The sequence below is a fragment of the Fukomys damarensis genome, unplaced genomic scaffold (genome assembly GCF_012274545.1).
Source record: "Fukomys damarensis isolate Sample0158 unplaced genomic scaffold, DMR_v1.0_HiC HiC_scaffold_9, whole genome shotgun sequence".
In the NCBI taxonomy this organism is placed as follows: Eukaryota; Metazoa; Chordata; class Mammalia; order Rodentia; family Bathyergidae; genus Fukomys; species Fukomys damarensis.
Genome location: NW_022900921.1, coordinates 4,163,819 through 4,180,685, shown reverse-complemented (window position 1 = coordinate 4,180,685; position 16,867 = coordinate 4,163,819). Strand labels below are relative to the sequence as shown.

General features: G+C 48.1%; 1 protein-coding gene across 1 annotated transcript in view; it reads left to right on the top strand.

Annotated features, from left to right (window-relative positions):
* Fstl4 (follistatin like 4) overlaps positions 1–15,750 on the top strand; it is a 525,946-nt gene extending 510,196 nt beyond the window's left edge. The window contains exons 26-28 of the mRNA XM_019209874.2: positions 4,060–4,167; positions 9,432–9,541; positions 10,045–15,750. Of these exons, the coding sequence (XP_019065419.1) occupies positions 4,060–4,167; positions 9,432–9,541; positions 10,045–10,750 (924 nt within the window). The 3' untranslated portion in view covers positions 10,751–15,750. The remainder of the gene's footprint in view (positions 1–4,059; positions 4,168–9,431; positions 9,542–10,044) is intronic.
* Positions 15,751–16,867: the final 1,117 nt, after the last annotated feature.

The following is a 16,867-nucleotide window of genomic DNA, read 5'->3' as shown; positions in this document are numbered from 1 at the left end:
ATTTCTGCTCTAAAACTGTAGTATCTTTTGGGGTGGAAAGACTCATATTAAGAACATATCTTTATCTCCACTTCATACTGCTTACCTGAAAGCCTGTTTTTGTTGTTCTTGTTGTTTTCATTAAACAACATTTGTTCATTTTAGGTATACGATGCAGTTGTATTCAACATAGGGATCTTGTACCTTTATGTGATTTTATCTTGGTTCTTACTTCCAGAAAGCCTGCTTTTGCCTAAGACTAGTAGAGCTACACCAGGTTTATTATGATTAGTATTCTTCTATCATCATTTTTCCATCCTTGCACTTTCAACCTTTCCATGTCCTTAAAGTATTCTTCCATAAAGCAATATATGGTAGATTTGGGGATGTTCTCTAGTTAATTCATCTCAGTCTTGTACTTAAGAGTATTTGATCCATTTATACTTCATGTAATTATATAGTTGGGTTATATCTACTGTCTTTTTATTGGCACTACATGTTTCTATTGCCTTTTTCTCCTTTTGCTTTTTTTCTTTTTCGAATTTGCCAAACATTTTAATCATTTTTCCTGTCGATTAGCCTGTGAGATTCACTCTTCCACATTGTTATTAACACCAGAGGGATACATCACGCACCCCTGCACCAATGCCAACATATAAAAATTGTAATTTCATTTCTGCAGTAATTCTGGAGTACTCTGAGCCCTCTACCCTCCTATGTCTTTTGCACTATTATGATAACTCCACAAGATATTGTTTTGTTGTTTTTTTAGACAGTCTCTCGCTATGTAGCTTAAACTGGCCCTGAATTCCCTATGTAGCCCAGGCTGGCCTCAGACTCATGGCAATCCTCCTGCCTCAGCCTCCTGAGTGCTGGGATTATAGCTATGTACCACCCTGCCTGGCCAGGACATATTATTTGAACAGGCAGTCGCTAGTATTTACCCATACACTTACCTTCTAATGCTCTTTTCTCCTGAAGTACATAGGATCATTTTTTAATAATTCTTTTAGTATAGGTCTGCTGACAACAGAATCTCCGTTTTTGCTTCTTTGAAACTGTCTCTTTATTTCTGAAGATTATTTTTACCGGGTAAACAATTCTAGATTTTTTTTTTCAGCATTTGAGGATGTCATCCTGTATCTCCCACTGTTTCTGATGATAGGCCAGTTTTCAGGCTTACTGGTATTCTCTTGAAGATGATGTGTTTCTTTCGTCTCTAGCAGTTTATAAAGTGCTTGGGTATGGTGTTCTTTGCATTTATTCTGATTTAGGGTTTGCAGAGGTTCTTGAATGTGTGGATTGATATTTTTCATCAGATTGGGGAAATCTCAGCAATTTTCCAAATATTCTGCTCTGTCCCTCCTCCCCTTCCCTCCCTCTCCCTCTCCCCGCTGCTCCCTACACCCCTTCTCCCTCTCCTCTCCTCCCGCTTTTGTCCTTGTGGAGGGACTCTGTTATTTTTTTTTTTAATTAGATCTATCCATTGCGTCCCACATGTCTCCTGCTTCCCTTTGGTACGTCCTATCAACCTGTTTTCTGCTGTGTCTAATACGGATTTAACAAGGCCTATTTATTGAGATATTTCAGGCATTTCATTTTTCATTTTTTAAATTTCAACATAATTTTCTATTTATATATAAATTCTTAATTGTCTTTTTGTGGATCACCTGTCAGTCTTTTAATGTTGTTTCACATCATATCCTCTGTCTCTCAGCCTGGTGGTATTTTTTAATCCACATATTTTATCTGAAAAATTGTAGAGATTTTTAAATGACTGTCATTCAACAGAAAGGGTTTGCCCTTTCCAGTGCTAGGCTGAGTGGTGCTTCTACAAAGTTCAGACTGCCTCTGCTTCAGCCCTAATTTTGAGGCTTTTAACTGAGAGTCTGCTATTTTCACCAGGACCTCTTCCCTGCCAGGCCATCACAACTCAGAATTTTGAAACTATGGAAAATTCTCTTCTGAACTTAAGAGATTTCAGGGTTAGCTGTCCGCCCTTCTCCTCTGCCCCTCCTCAGAACAGGAATATGAATCTTAGTGGGGAAGGCTAAGCAGAAAGGAGAAACAACAGCTCCTGTCCAGACTGCAGGGAAGGTGTGCTACGAAGGGAGCAGAAAAATAGAGCAGCTGAAAAAGAACGTGGAGTCACGAAGGGCTTTTTTCTTTTTTAAGAGAACAAGAGCCAGGTATGGTGGTGATGCCTATAATCCTAGCACTCCAGGCAGGAGAACCACTGTGAGTTCAAAGCCAGCCTGAACTACATAGCAAGATCCTGTGTTGAAAGAGAAAATGTCCAGGTGACATCATCATGGTGGGTTAAGAAGCGCTGGGACGAAAAAGACCATGTGAGGTGCCAAAGCCTTTGGCAAATGAAGGGAAGTAGCCTGGTAACTGGCTGGAAATAGAATAAATTGGGCTCCCTGGGGGGTGCTGGGGCTCGGAGTAGGAAGAGTCTAGAAAAACAAAAATGGTCTGTCCTTGAGGCTGTAGGGCACAGGAGCACCTAATTAGAGTAGGGAAGTAAAGGGACTCTTTGGAGCGGGTGATGAGAGGAGACTGAACATATTTCAGCAGTCGGGAGAAGCTCCGCTCTGTGTAACCTCCCTTGAGGCCATCCACAGATGAAAGCACCCACAGTCACCAGAGTGCAGAGGGTTACTGGAAGCCAGTACTGGAAGAAGTGGGTAGAAGGGAAGAATCGGGTCGGAGATCTCAACACTGGGAGGTCAGGCGGAAGTACGGAAGCCGGAAGAAGGGAAGTCAAAGGAAGAAAATGTTTCTAAAATGAAATCGTGAGCCAGATGAAATCCTGTTGAAGGATCACAGTGTGATCTCAGAACCTGGCCTGGAGGTCTAGAGCACTTCGATAGAGGGGGAAAGATGGAAATTTGGTGGATATGCAGTAAGGGGATGTAAAAGCAGGGGCTGTGAGATGCATCTTGAGAGGAGTTCTGACCAGTGTGTGCAAAGATGGTTCATTTTTTGCACCCAACCAGAAAGGCTTCAATATAGTTGGTTGAAATTGAAATTTCAGAAATTGTGTTGACAAGGTACAGGTTATGGTGACTGAGGACAGGCAGAGGAAAAGCCCACTGAAACCAAGAAGGAACTGAGAAAGCAGGTGTTGGACAAAACAGCCGTGTGGATGGATTTGAAGTCACCAAACTTGGTGACCGAGAAAGTAGCAGAAAAGATGACAGTGAATCTTGGGTCAGCATATGTAGTGAACAAAGCGGGTAACTAGGATGTTGGCCAATGAGTGGTAAGAAAAAGACCTAGGACTCACAGTCTAGTGACATGAGAACTATGGAATAAAGTTTTTGAACTTATATATAACTACACTGTTAAGAAGTGAAAAACAAGGGCTGGGGATTTAGCACGGTGGCATGGTGCCTGCCTCATAAGTGCAAGGTCCTGAGTTTGATCCCCGGAACTAGGAAAAAAAAAAAGCTTTCATCATATTACAGGGACCTAGAGAAGACCATGGTTTCCTCAGACAGCAGGATTTCAGATTCTGTGATGAAAGAGGGTCAGCTACTATCAGAATCCCAGAGGCTTTAGCTGAACGAGGTACTAGAAAAAGCTACTCAGAGTCGAACGCAGATCAGAAAGGGGTGACAATGGGTGAACACAAGAGTCCACCTCACAAATCAGACACAGAGCAGCTAGGGAAGGGTGCAGAGCATGTGAAGGGCCACAGAGCTTCCAGGGGGAGGGAGGAGGGGAGCCCTGGAGCTGGTTTCTGAGTGGTAAGTTTAAAACCTCTGTGTTCAGGCTTTGGCCGAGTTGGTCTGGGTGCCTTCAAGTAAAATATGAAAGAAATTAAGTCCTTAAGAGAGGACATTTTAGAGAGAGAGAGAGAGAGAGAGAGAGAGAGGACATTATCCATCATCTGTATGCCTCTGAAGACAATGCCTGCAGAGGGGAGGCTTCTGTCCTGGGTTTCCACGCAGGGATCCCTGAGGAGCCAGCTGTCCACTCCCCGCAAATGATGTCCGTAGACACAGAGAACGGAAATGACCGTCACATCAGCTTCCACCACCAAGATGACCAACTTCTCGCCATCTTTTTTTCAAGTCCATAGGTGTGGACCCTCTGCCAGCCAAGCTGTCCTATGACAAGTCGCATGACCAGGTGTGGGTCCTGAGCTGGGGGGAGGTGCACAGGTCCCAGCCAAGCCTGCAGGTATGTTAAGCACACGGAGCTACACTTACCCTATAGGAGGAGGACTCTGTAAAATAAATGTCTCTGGCTTCCCTGGGTGACTATTCAGTTACCTAAAATATTTTCATAAAGGCTCAAGAAGAAGGTAGGAAATGGCCGCAGGGAATTGCCCCGTCAGGCAATTAAAGTATCCTCAGCCAGGCCTACTTAAAGACAGCAATACTGATGATTAGAGATTCAGAATCCAAGACAACCCCGACCTACGATACCTGCCTCTCTTGAGCCAGTAACTCCTGGAACCAAGTAAGATGAGGCCCTGGGGTCCAGGTAGCAAGAAGGGGAACACAGCTTTCTTCCCCTTGGGCTGGGCAGGTTGGAAAATAGCAAGTCATAGAAGCTGGCTTTGATTTTCTGTTGCTATACCAAAATTCCCAAGGCTGGGTAATTTATAGAAGAAAGACATTTATTGTGGCTCGTGGTTATATCCGAAATCAGGCAGCTACATCTGGTCAGCTTCTGGTGAAGACCACCTGCTGCACCTTCTCCATAGTAGAGATGTGGGGACGGGGGCGCACACAGAAAAAGCCCGTGTTTCAGAGACTGAGAAGCGCCAGGTCCCCTATATCACAACCTGCTCTTGCGATAACGAACCATTGCCACCAGAGCCTCCAAGAGGGTGGCGTGCTTATGACCTGATCACCTCAGAAAGGTCTCCCTGCCCCTCAATACCACAACATAGGAACTGGACTGAGCCTCCTCAGTGTGGGTTTTGGGACAAACTTATTCAGATGGTAGCGCTGCCTAATGAAAGGGGAGAAGCAGCCATAGCGATTATGTCCATAAGCAAAAGTACTAGGTTTTCACAATGTGCCATTGTATGGAAAAGATAAGCAGCGTGGCTGTGCAGCCCACACACTCAGGCCCTTGCCTTTTACTTTCTGCCCCCAGGAAGAGGCTAGGCTGAAGAGATCTGCAGACTCCTCCCTGTACCAGCCAGGGAAGGGCAACACAGTCCTGTGTGTGCCTGGCCCAGCCTTTCTCACTAGGAGTCCACTAGAGGAATGAGTCCTGGAAAAAGTGATTTGAATGCCTGTTTGCTTGACTCTCTCAAAGAGAATTCTACATGTTCAGGAGAAGAATTCACCCATTACATACAATGGATGATGAGCCAACAGAGTGTAATTCTCTCTCAGAAACCCACTTGAGAAGAACTGCAGATGGAGATAACTGTGCCCTGTTTCCAAAGCCAGGAGGGCCAGGGTCAGAAACAGCTCCCTCCCAGGCACTGACCACCTGCCTACCTCCTACTGGACTAGGGAAAAGACTACTTCACCTCTGTCAGCTGAGCTAGTCACCCAAAGGGGCCACCAACCAGTCCTGGGTCCCAATAATAACTCGTCAGAGGGTCTAAGAGCCACAACAGAGGTCATTCCAAACAGAGTATGTCCAGAGGTACAGCTGCTGCCAGAGAGACCAATCAGAAGTGCTAAGAAAGCACTTAAAGGAAATGCAACGAAAAGGTCCACCAAAGAAAAGGTTTTGTTGTTTTGTTTTGTGGTTCAACTAAAAGTGAACAAAAATGTTAAAACTGCAGTAGGTGAGTTAGAGACTGCATGGTTTCTACTGAACCATACCCCCCAAAAAGTAGCCTGGAAGAAAGAACAAAAAAAATCATCTGAAAAGGCTAAACTGTGACACAGGAACAATAGAAGTTTAGGAGAAAGAGAGTGTCACAGAGAAATGGAATCCAACATTAAATTTGGAAGAAAAGTTCTGAACTGAAGAAACAAGCATGGAGACCAACAACATCTTCAGGTTCTAGTCTACATTGCTGTGTCCTTTTTAGTAAAATTCTACAACTTCAAAAATAAAGCATAAATGTTGTCTGGCCAGATCTTTCAGGGCAGAAAGAACAAATTACCTATGAAAGACAAAACAATCAGGTCGGCACTGAACTCACCTGCAACAAGAGCTAGAAGACCATGAAACCCCATGTTCATGAGGATGAGAGGCCTGAAGTGCGTGAGTCCTCCCCAGCTAAGGTATCATCTCCATGTCCAGTCAGAAAAAAGAAGAGTACATGAGAACCCAGAAACTGTGCCACTCACACCCCACCGAGGAAAGACACGAGACCACATCAGATGGACAAGATCAGAGACACTGCAATGGGGAGAGAGCTGGGGATTTAGCTCAGTGACACCGCGCCTGCCTCGCAAGCGCAAGGTCCTGAGTTGGATCCCAAGTACAAAAACAGATGGCAAAAGCATGGAGAAACAAGTGTTCTCGGACTGAAATAGGAAGATTTAAAAGAGGGATGACAAGAGACTCCATGTACACATGATAAATGAGGCATTTGATTTAGGAGAGACTGGCAAGAAATTCCGATGTCAGGGTATAAAAGATGACACAATATTTTAATACAAGTAAAAGTAAGAAATGGAGGTTAAAAGGAGAAAGTAAAAAATACTCAAAAATATCTCTTTACTGGAATAAGAGAAGATATAGAGGATGTTAAGGAATGAATATCTCATTACCCTAAATAGGACAAACTAAATTATGAAAAGTAGAGATGATCAGACTGGGCTTTCAAAAAGAAAGAATATAACTTTTTATAAGAGCCACAATCAAACAGTGATAATAAAAAGATGTGCAGGAGAGGGAACATGAATAGACAAAGTGGTCTTTGACATTAAAAGCTCTGAAAAGCAGGGGAGATACTATATAATATGAACAGCTGATGTGTCAAACAACATAGCTAAATACATAAGCCAAGAGTGAGTACATGGGAAACAACTTGGTTTAAAATGGACTTAGATTAAACCTATCAAAGAGACAAGTGACATAAGAGACTATTTCACATCAAAACCTGTAGGAATGCTGATAAATGTGTATGCAAGGAATATTTGCAAAGAAAGCTTTCAAAGGAAGCATCTGGGTTAAGAAATTAGAAAAACAGCAAGATGTTAAGAAAGAATGAGAATTCACATTAATAGATAACAGAATAGTCCCTCTCAACCCTAATAAAGAACAAAGAATACAAATAGACAAAATGAGGAATGACACAAGGAATATTACTGCAGATATACGAGAATAAAATAGTTAAAAATAAATACAAGCTCGCAACTCTGGGGTGGAAAATTCTAAAACCTAGAAGAAATTGCATGCTTACAAAATAAAAAAGGAAAAGTTGAAATAGAAAAATAACCATAGAAGCTATTTTTAAGATTAAAGATCTACCATTAAAAATGTACATCTGAGTTTTATTGGGACTTCAAAATATAGATAATTGCTTGTTGGAACTTTCACAGACCACAGGAGAGAAGATGTATGGCACTCTAGCCAGTATAATTGTAATTATAAAAAGTAATTAAAAACAGCATTTATAGAACTATAACCTCACCTACAAATACAAAAACAAAATTCTATACACTTACTAGGAATAGAGTCAGACCATGTACCTCCAGAACCAGGCAAGGAATCAGTAAACATTTTTCAGAACACCAATTTAAAAAGGAAAAAAGGGGATTTTCAATAAATGTTGAAAAGACATTTAATTAAACAGACATTCATGATAAAAAGCCTAAACACAGGAACATAAATATGATTTCAATATAATAAAAATTCTTAAATCCAATAGCAAAACAACTTAATATGAGGAATTAGAAAATGACGCCCACCATCACTGTAATCGTAAGTCTAGGAAATGCATTATACCTCCAAAAAATAAAGTTTAAATAAACTTACCTCCATCGCTGTAGATTTGCGTTAAGGAAACGTATGAGCAGAAACTCATGGAAATGTCAACTGGAAAGTGCAGCTTTGCAGGGAGCACTGGGAAATATGAACCAAACCCTCCAAAGAGTACTTTTTCACCCATGACCCTGACTTCTCTATATGTATCCAAAAGCTGTCCAAAGGCTTAGCTGCAGCAGCATCTGTTAGCACGCTGTTTATATTAGCAAAACATTCAAAACAACCTAATATTCTTTCCAACTGTGGGGACAGTGAGAGATTTGTTAAAATTCACTAGGGCTGAACGGAGGAATGGGTATAAATGAGGCTCATTCCACTAAGCCCATGCAGCCAGAAAACTGTGGGATTTAACAGTTGCCTTTGGGACACTTGTAGACCCAGCCTTGCACTCGGACACAAGACCAGGCCAAGGAGACACCGGGCTGAGAGCCTCACATCAGCTCATGGCTCGTGGCACTGAGTTTGATGAAGCAGCCTCAGAATACAGGGTGTCAGGGCAGCAAAGCGTGCACGACACTGACCGATGACACCCTATAATTTTCCATCTCCATTATAAGCCGAGAGGACAGCCTGGTATCAGCCATGACTGAGCACCACCTTGGAATCCTCTGGCATTTTCCCTCAGACACTCAGAGATCACTTTCCTAATGTACATCTTCTCTTAATACCTGGTTCTATCAGTTTTTCTCCCAAGGACTTGCCACCAAAATATCATTTGACCATTTTGTGAAAAAAAGAAAATCACAGGAAAATAACCCAGTGCAACTGCAGAACTGCTGCAAGACTGAAAATCACAGTGTGTCTCCCACACCAGTGTCCTGCCTGCTGACCCTCAGAGGGAACGAAAAACTCAAACCTGCTTGAGGAGGATAGCCAGGTGCTGTTTTGTCACAAAAAGTAAAAGCCAGAAGGCAGCCCAGTTCCTAAAAGGCAGCAGCATGGACAGCTCCCCAGCTCTGCGAGCTGGAAGCACACACCAGAGAGAGGCTCCTCACCCTGCATACCAAGCCCCAGGCTGCAGAAATCCCGATCCTTCATTCTGCACACACAGCTACCAAGTCATCAGCAAGAAAAACACCTCCACTTCCTATGCCAAGGCCCAGGGCCTGCCCCATCTGCCCATAGGGGCTGCCCTTATTTGTAGGTACCTGAAACTAGAAAGCCACTCAAGTGTCCCTAGGGTAGCCTCAAAATGGAGAAGGTGGATTACCTGGGGGTGGGGGTTACCTGTGAAAAATCGGAGGTTTCCATTGTGGGGACCTCAGAAGCCCAACACCATGCCACAGGTCCCTGTCTGCCATCCTGGGGCTGACCCAGCGGGAGAGAGGAACTGTCCACTACCTCCTGTCCCTTCCCTAACCCCTGACAGCCCTATGCAGCTCCTGCATGGCCCCTGCCCCTTGCCAGAGATCGGTTTGGCCACCCTCTCTCTCCAAGCGCTTCTTGGCTAGGGCCCTGGACCAGAGCCCACAGTTGTCCTCAGGTGTCCTCCACCTGGCAGGCCCTCACAAGAACCCTGCTCTGTGTTGCAGGTGATCACAGAAGCCAGCACTGGCCAGGGCCAGCACCTCATCCGAACGCCTTTTTCAGGAGTGGATGATTTCTTCATTCCTCCAACAAACCTCGTCATCAACCACATCAGGTGAGCCTTCCCTGCCTTGCAGAGCAGCCACCGAGCAAGAGATCAGCAATGGCGGGGAAGGGGAGGCCAGGACAGGCTGTTCAGGGCTGGCATCTTTGAGCTCTAGTTTTCAAGGCTCATTATTTTCCAGCTGGGACTTATGTTAGGGGAAAGAGGGGAGGAGAGAGGGAGAGAGAGAGGGAGGAAGGGAGGAAAAGTCGGGGTAACTCTGGTGGAGCACTGGGCATGCGCAAGGCCCTGGGTTCACTCCCCAACACTGAAAAAAAAACACACCCTGAAGACAAGTGCATATCAAAAGAGCGCGAGTCCAGGAACATTAGTCACGGAACAGCAGCCAGCGTGAGGACATAGGTGATGTGGGCAGGAAGTCTGCATCTTGTTAAGGGCGGTGAGATCACTGACAGACCTTGATAAAGGGACGGGGTGGGGGGGATAGGTGACGCTTCCCTCGGCCCTGGGAGGAGCCTCCTCCTGCTCTCTGACCTCGGTGCTTCCCCTCCCAGGTTTGGCTTCCTCTTCAACAAGTCCGAGCCTGCAGTGCACAAAGTCGACCTGGAGACACTGATGCCGCTCAAGACCATCGGCCTGGGGCACCACGGCTGTGTGCCGGCGGCCATGGCGCACACCCACCTGGGCGGCTACATCTTCATCCAGTGCCGACAGGACACCCGCGCCCCCGCCACCCCGCAGCTGCTCGTCGACAGCGTGACAGACTCCGTGCTGGGGCCCAATGGTGAGGTGACGGGCACCCCCCACGTGTCCCCCGACGGGCGCTTCATCGTCAGTGCTGCCACCGACAGCCCCCGGCTATACGTGCAGGAGGTCACGGTGCGGGGGGAGATCCAGACCCTCTACGACCTGCAGATAGGCGCGGGCCTCTCGGACCTGGCCTTCCAGCGCTCCTTCACCGAGGGCGGGCAGTACGACGTCTATGCCACCCTGGCGACGGCGCCCGGCCTGCTCTTCCTGCAGCTGTCCACTGGGAAGATGGGCATGCTGAACAACTTGAAGGCGCCACGCAAGACGGGGCCCGCCTGGCCCTGGGGGTCACCCCGCAGGGTCCTGAGGGACAGCGGGCTGTTCGGACAGTACCTGCTCACACCAGGGCCGGAGTCTCTGTTCCTGATCAATGGGAGAAGGAGCGCACTGCGGTGCGAGGTGGCGGGCGTGAGGCAGGCGGCCGCTGTGGTGTGGGTGGGCGAGGTATGAGGGAGCCCGGGCGGCTGCACTGGGCAGTCCTGACGCCGCAGCCCCCAAAAGGCACGCTATACATTTCACAGACAAAAGCAAACACCCGTATCCGCTTTGTGGTTCAACACTGGTCTTGCAAGTTTCCTAGTATAAGGTATGCTCCACTCCATTAGGAAGTATGATTTTCGCCTTGAGCTACAATGAGAACACTGCTGCTGTGTAAGGGAATCGCTGCTATGCCGGGCTGCACGCCAAGTCACCTGGGAACGCCACGGCCCCCAGAGATCCTGTGCTCCAGGCTGACACCTCTGTCACTGTCCTGTCCCGCAGACCCTGAAGCAGCCGCCCAAAGCAGGGCTGGGTGGGGAGGAGCAGGACCCTCCCTCGCGGTGGTCAGGGCCATCTGCCCTGGCTCCCTTAGGACCCTGCTTCCTCTTTCTCCGCTGCTACTTGCTCTCCTTCCCACCTGACTCGTAGGCCTGAGGGAGAGCCATTGCCTGAGGGAGAGCCATTGCAACTGACTGCACCTTGGGGGACGGGAAATCACTCGCTTTATTTTGGAAATTTTTGATTGAAAAATAATTTTTTATAATCTGAAATGCTAGTAAGCAGAAAGACGCTCTTCGCAGTTCAGCTGTGTTCTTTCCTGCCTTAGGCCATGACTCTGAGGGTCACAGCCGCACATTCCACAGCCAGAGAGAAGAAAGCTTATTAGCCACAGCAGCCTGCTCCGCCATTGCCTCCCCTGACTCCCAGAATGCAGATCTGGCCACCTTACCGGTAAAGATGCTGTCCTGCGCAGGGACCCCAAGAGACCAGGACAAGCCCTGCGCGCTGCTCCTCACCATGAAAAGGGGACATTTCAGTGGTCAGGCCCCAGATTCAGGGTGGTCTGGAGCCACCTGACCAGGTGCAGGTGGCCTCTGAGCTCAGTGCAGAGGCCCCAAGGACAGGAGCCCTCCAGGCTCGGGAAGCCGCACCTTTTAAAGCTGGATTTCTTTTCTCCCTGCAGCCCAGGCGCTTGGCTCTGATGCCCCAGCCCTACACAGCGCTGCACATGCTTTCTGGCTTGATCCCTCTGTAAGCCTCTCCGGGCTGGCAGAGGTGGTCCTGACTCAGACGCCTCAGCTAATTTAGCCTCCTTCACCTGCCAATGTATCACTTTCCATACACCCAGCCCCTTCTCCGCTCCTCCTGCCCCACCCCAGTTTCCACAAGGGCCGAACCTCTCCTGTGTCTCCTGTCTGCTGGGCCACCAAGCCCCTGTCCCATAGGACTCCCACGAGTGTGCCTACATGTGTGTTCACACTGTTTTTTTTTTTTTTTTAAGGTAAGACATGCAGATATAGACTGGTAATACTCCAAAGCTGGGGGTGAAGGATAACATATCTTGCCTTTTTTTTCCAGCCTCAATATCTTGATATATTAATTCCCAAACTCCTGTGTTTATCACTGAAATCCTCCAGCGTTCATGAACTTCTCCTTTGGGTGAAACGGCATCAGCCCCTGATAGAAGACATGCCTGTGGGCCTCAAGGAGGAACAAGAGCCCTCCCCACAACTATGAGGCCAGAACATCAGCCCCTGGGGGTCACAGGATTCAGGAAAAGACCAATCAATCCAGACTGGCCTTTTAGCCAGGGAGTGCCAGCATCGACTTGCAGACCAGCTGCTCCTTTGCCAGTGTTCCTTCCGCCTGAGTGCACCTGGGAACCATGCCTTCTGGTCACTGTCCTCACGGTAAAGATCTGAGACATGGTGGCCAGCACAGGTCTCCGGGCAGCAGGGAGGACAAAACTGAGTCAGAGCAGGAAATCGCAGGCCTAAAGCCTGGCTCAGAGCTGCAGGGACTCATTCCCTGGATGCAGAATCACAAAAGCAGGAGGACAAATTTTTATAGCACTGAAAACAACAGATCTGCTGTGGTTGGAGTTGGGGACAGTCAGCCAGAGCTTGCCTACCCTTCCTCCCACACTTCAGTCCCGGAGGAAGCTCTAACACGCAGTCTGAAAGCCAGCAAGGGAGCTGACGACACCACAGATGGGCCTCGTCCAGCAAACCGGCAAGTGGTCATGCTGATGAACGCAAAGATCAGCAACTGACAGTTTGCATTATTAAAGAAAGGCCGATTTACCAAAAGAATCACCAAAAAGCTACTTACATAAACGTAATCAGTAATTATAAAGGAGAATGGATTTCACAAAAATCAACAGTTCGTTTTTACCAGAAAAATAAACACAAATAGCGTGGACCCAAGGCAATATGGAGGCTTTGAAATGGAGGTTCCTGTTCTCTTTCTGGCCGAACAGACAGGACTCTGCATGAAGGTTCTGGATCCCAAAGCTCCTCCAGCCAACCCCAAATGGACGACGGCATGACCAGAGGCTTTCGGCTTCTGGCCAACACAAAGAAGCTCCTGCAGAAGCAGGCCTGAGGGCAGGCCACACCTGCCACGGCGAAGGCCACTGTCAGCCTCCATGAAACTGACCTAGCTCTGCTTGAGCTGGCCCACACTGATCTGTTCCGTCTCCAAACTACTCGCGTGTCCTGCTACCTTGCCCAATCCACAGGAGGAAGTCTGAAGAGCCTTCCGAAGTCTTGGCAGGGGCCAACTACTCAGAGCAGCCCCGGTCCACTGACCCACAGCAGCACCACCGGAGACAGAGCTCAGTCCCCGCACTTCCCACCCCACCCATCGCCCCATCTCCCTGCTCATGTGTGCCAAAACAAGGGCTCCCAGCTCCAGGGAGACGCCCTGGAGAGCAGCATGCAACCCCAAATAAAGCCGAGAACAGCCTGCTATCAAGAAGCGTCATAACTGCTGAGTCTCCACTTAGGAAAGCAGCCAGAAATTGGCTTTGTAGGGCCACACCTTGTTTTCTATTGACCAATAACCTGTGAACTAAGGGAGATTTCAGAACTGAGATGTGAAAAAGATTCATTCTGGATATATTTTTCTACAAGGGGGCTTAGAAGTATAGTAAATTCATTTTTCATAATGTGTTTCATTCAAATACCATGGACACTGGACCATCTTCACTAGGAAAACCCAACTCTCCAACCCTCCCCCTCTTCAGAAACAAGCCTCCAGAGGGGCTGACGGCTCCTCCTCCCTCCTATGCATCCACCAATCTACCTCACATTCTCCCCCAGCACCGAACACCACCTGAATATGTGGCCCTCGGGCCGGGAGGCCACACAGGCGATGTCACATGACTGCAGTGCTGACCAGGAAGTCCCCTGCCCAACTCCCCCACCCAGCACCGCTGACTCCACTCCAAGTGCAATCAGAACCTGTCAGAACGCAGCCCCTTGCTGTCCACAAGCACACCCCAGAGCCAGGCACGTAGTCTGTGGAGTTAGGAGATCAGGAGTAGAGAAAGCTCACTCGGAACCACCAGGGGAGTCAGTACTGTCCAGCAAGAAGAGACCCAGCTGTCTCGGTGGAGCCTCAGTGGAGCCTCCCTGGCCTCCCTCCACTCCCATCCTTTCTCTCCCTTTCCTGTGCCCCGCCTGTGTCTCGGCCCTCTGCTCATGAGCCACTCCACCACAGCTGCCACCCTCCAGGAGCAGCGACCTTCCCACCGCACACCCCAGGCGGCCTCCACCCAGAGGGCTTTCTTGCTGTGGATTCAAGCAAGGAGTCACTCAAAGGCCAGATGCTATGATCTGCTCTGAGACTGGCGTGTAGGCACAGCAGTTTTGTTCAAGAAAGTTAATAACTGCCTTGTTTTCTCTCCAAATCACAGGGACCATAAAACAGAGAAGCTTAAAAATTTAAAGGGGAAAAAAATACAATGCCTATCCTCAGGGTGTGACTACAAGACTTAAGACTCGGAGTAGCTGGTGGACCACAAGCCTTCTTCCTGCTTTTGTCCACACCAGCTCACCTGCCAAGTCACTGGAGGATTTGAACATCTTATCCCGGCCTGCAGGCTTTGGGCATGAGCCACCCAGCAGATACTCAGAGCTGAGCAAGCATTGTCTTAGGCCTCTGTGTCCTCCTTCTGGCCATGGGCAGCCAGCAGGGAGGCCTAATCTAATCAGATAAGGAGTGTGGAAATATGGGAAATTCAGGGGAGTGGGGATTAACTTCCAAAATCCACAGCGAGGCTTCCTGGGCCAGCACCAGAGTGTGTAGCCTGGTTTTCTGTTTTGTCTTGTTTTGTTCTGTTTTTCACACAAAGTCACAGTTCACACACCCTATTGAAACTCACCCGGATGGATATGGGACCATCCTTTTTCCATATGGCCCCAGAGAACTGGCCCCTGCCTTAGAGGGCTCTGGAGCATTCAGCCCTCGCTCCACAAGGCAGTCTCTGTGGTTTGGCCCCCATCCCAAGCCCGATAGTCTCTTGCTACTTCTGAGGGGCAAGGGAAGCAGGCCTATAGGCCGGCCACCCACCCACCCACCCAGGCCTGCTGCCCCTAGCCCCCACCACTCCCTTGTTGCCTGGCTCCCAAGGCTGGCCAGCCCTCTCCCTTCCTCCCCTGACCCCATTGCTTCCTACCTTTCTGCTGCTGCTTGTGCTTTCTGAAGGTCATGTGAAATGACCTCAAAGCAGAACTGGGCATGGAGTTTTGCTGAAGCGGTCGCGCACACTGACTCATGCTGTTGTGTTATCAAATGGCCCTCAAGACATGAAGCCACATCCCCCCGTTAAGATTCTCACCCCTCCCGACCTCAGAAAACTTTCAGATCTCTCATCTGTCAAGCCTCTGTCAAGGCAGGTTGCATTATTTTGAGCAGTTGTGTAAACTCCGAAATATATTTTCTGTAATCACCAGTATTTCTCAAAAGGTCTCCTGTAATTATACATGTGAATTTTTCCTTATTTATAAAATATATATAAATTATTTTTAATACATCAACTTTAGTAGAAATTTGTACCAACACAGTAACAGTATGTGGCATATGAAATAAGTTTGTGTTTACTTTGATGTATGACACGGTATTGAACACATGATGTATTTGCAGTACCACTTGATTTTTTAAAAAATGACTCACGGATTATCATAAAGTATTGTCATTGTAAATGCTCTTTTTCTGAGGATTTTACAATAAAACATGAGAAAAGTGACTTCTTTCTGGCGTCAGTCTGTCGGTAGTTGTTAAAGCAAAAGCTGAGTGAATCGGGACCGCTCGGGCACCTGCTCCCCTGGTCCATCATAGTGAAGGTATAGGTGTCCTGGTCACCTTCACAAAGGCTCCATGACCAATACCGACGCACTGGGAACAGTGTTCTGATGTGCGCGTGGGGGCTGGGACACACTGAGTTGGGAGTAGTGCTCCAGCCAACGTCACACGCAAAACGAACCAGCAATCACAGTGGCACAGACATGATGTTGCTCCCATCTTTCCCAGGATACCAAATGTTCCGGCCCTGTGACAGACACTTGCTAAGCACCTGATTTAAATCATACAATAGCTTAATAAGGTAGGTGTCACTGTGACCCCCGTGTTACAGAGAGGAAGCACAGCCAGGCTTCAAACCCAAGTCTACGTGGCCAACATACCTACCTGGTCCAAACCGAGGACACTGCCGCCTGCATTAGCCCCGGCTGCTCCAGCTCCCCTCTCTCACAGAGCCACCCCTGCCCCGCCTTATCCCTCTGCCTAGTTAACAGTAGGAGAGTGCCCAGCAGGCCCCTGTGTGCTGGGCACTGCATGTGACCCAAACCCAAAACCAAGGGTGAAAAAAGCTGTCACCAGCTTGCTGGCTGCCCCGAGGCTGGGCTTTGCGCCTGCCATACTGACGGTGACCTTATTTTCAGCATTACTTTTTGTGTTCTTAACGACTAGGAGTGCCTGGGGCACCCACCAGAGACCAGGAACCTATGGGTGATCCACAGCTGGTCCTGCAAAACTCGTGGGAGGAGCCAGCCCGGCTCAGGTTTAAACTCCCTGCTCATTGGCCCGTTTGTGGACAATCATTTGGCGCTTTTCATTGGCGCCTGGCTGTTCCTCACTGTGTTAGTTACCTTTCTCATGGATGAGACAAGATACCTACCGGACACCCAAAACTGGAGGGGAAGGGGTTTATTTGGCTTACAGTTTGCGGAGGTTTCAGTCCATATTCAGCCAATTCCAAGGCAGAGGTGACAAACAGGCGTCACAGAGGAGAAACAGCACGGC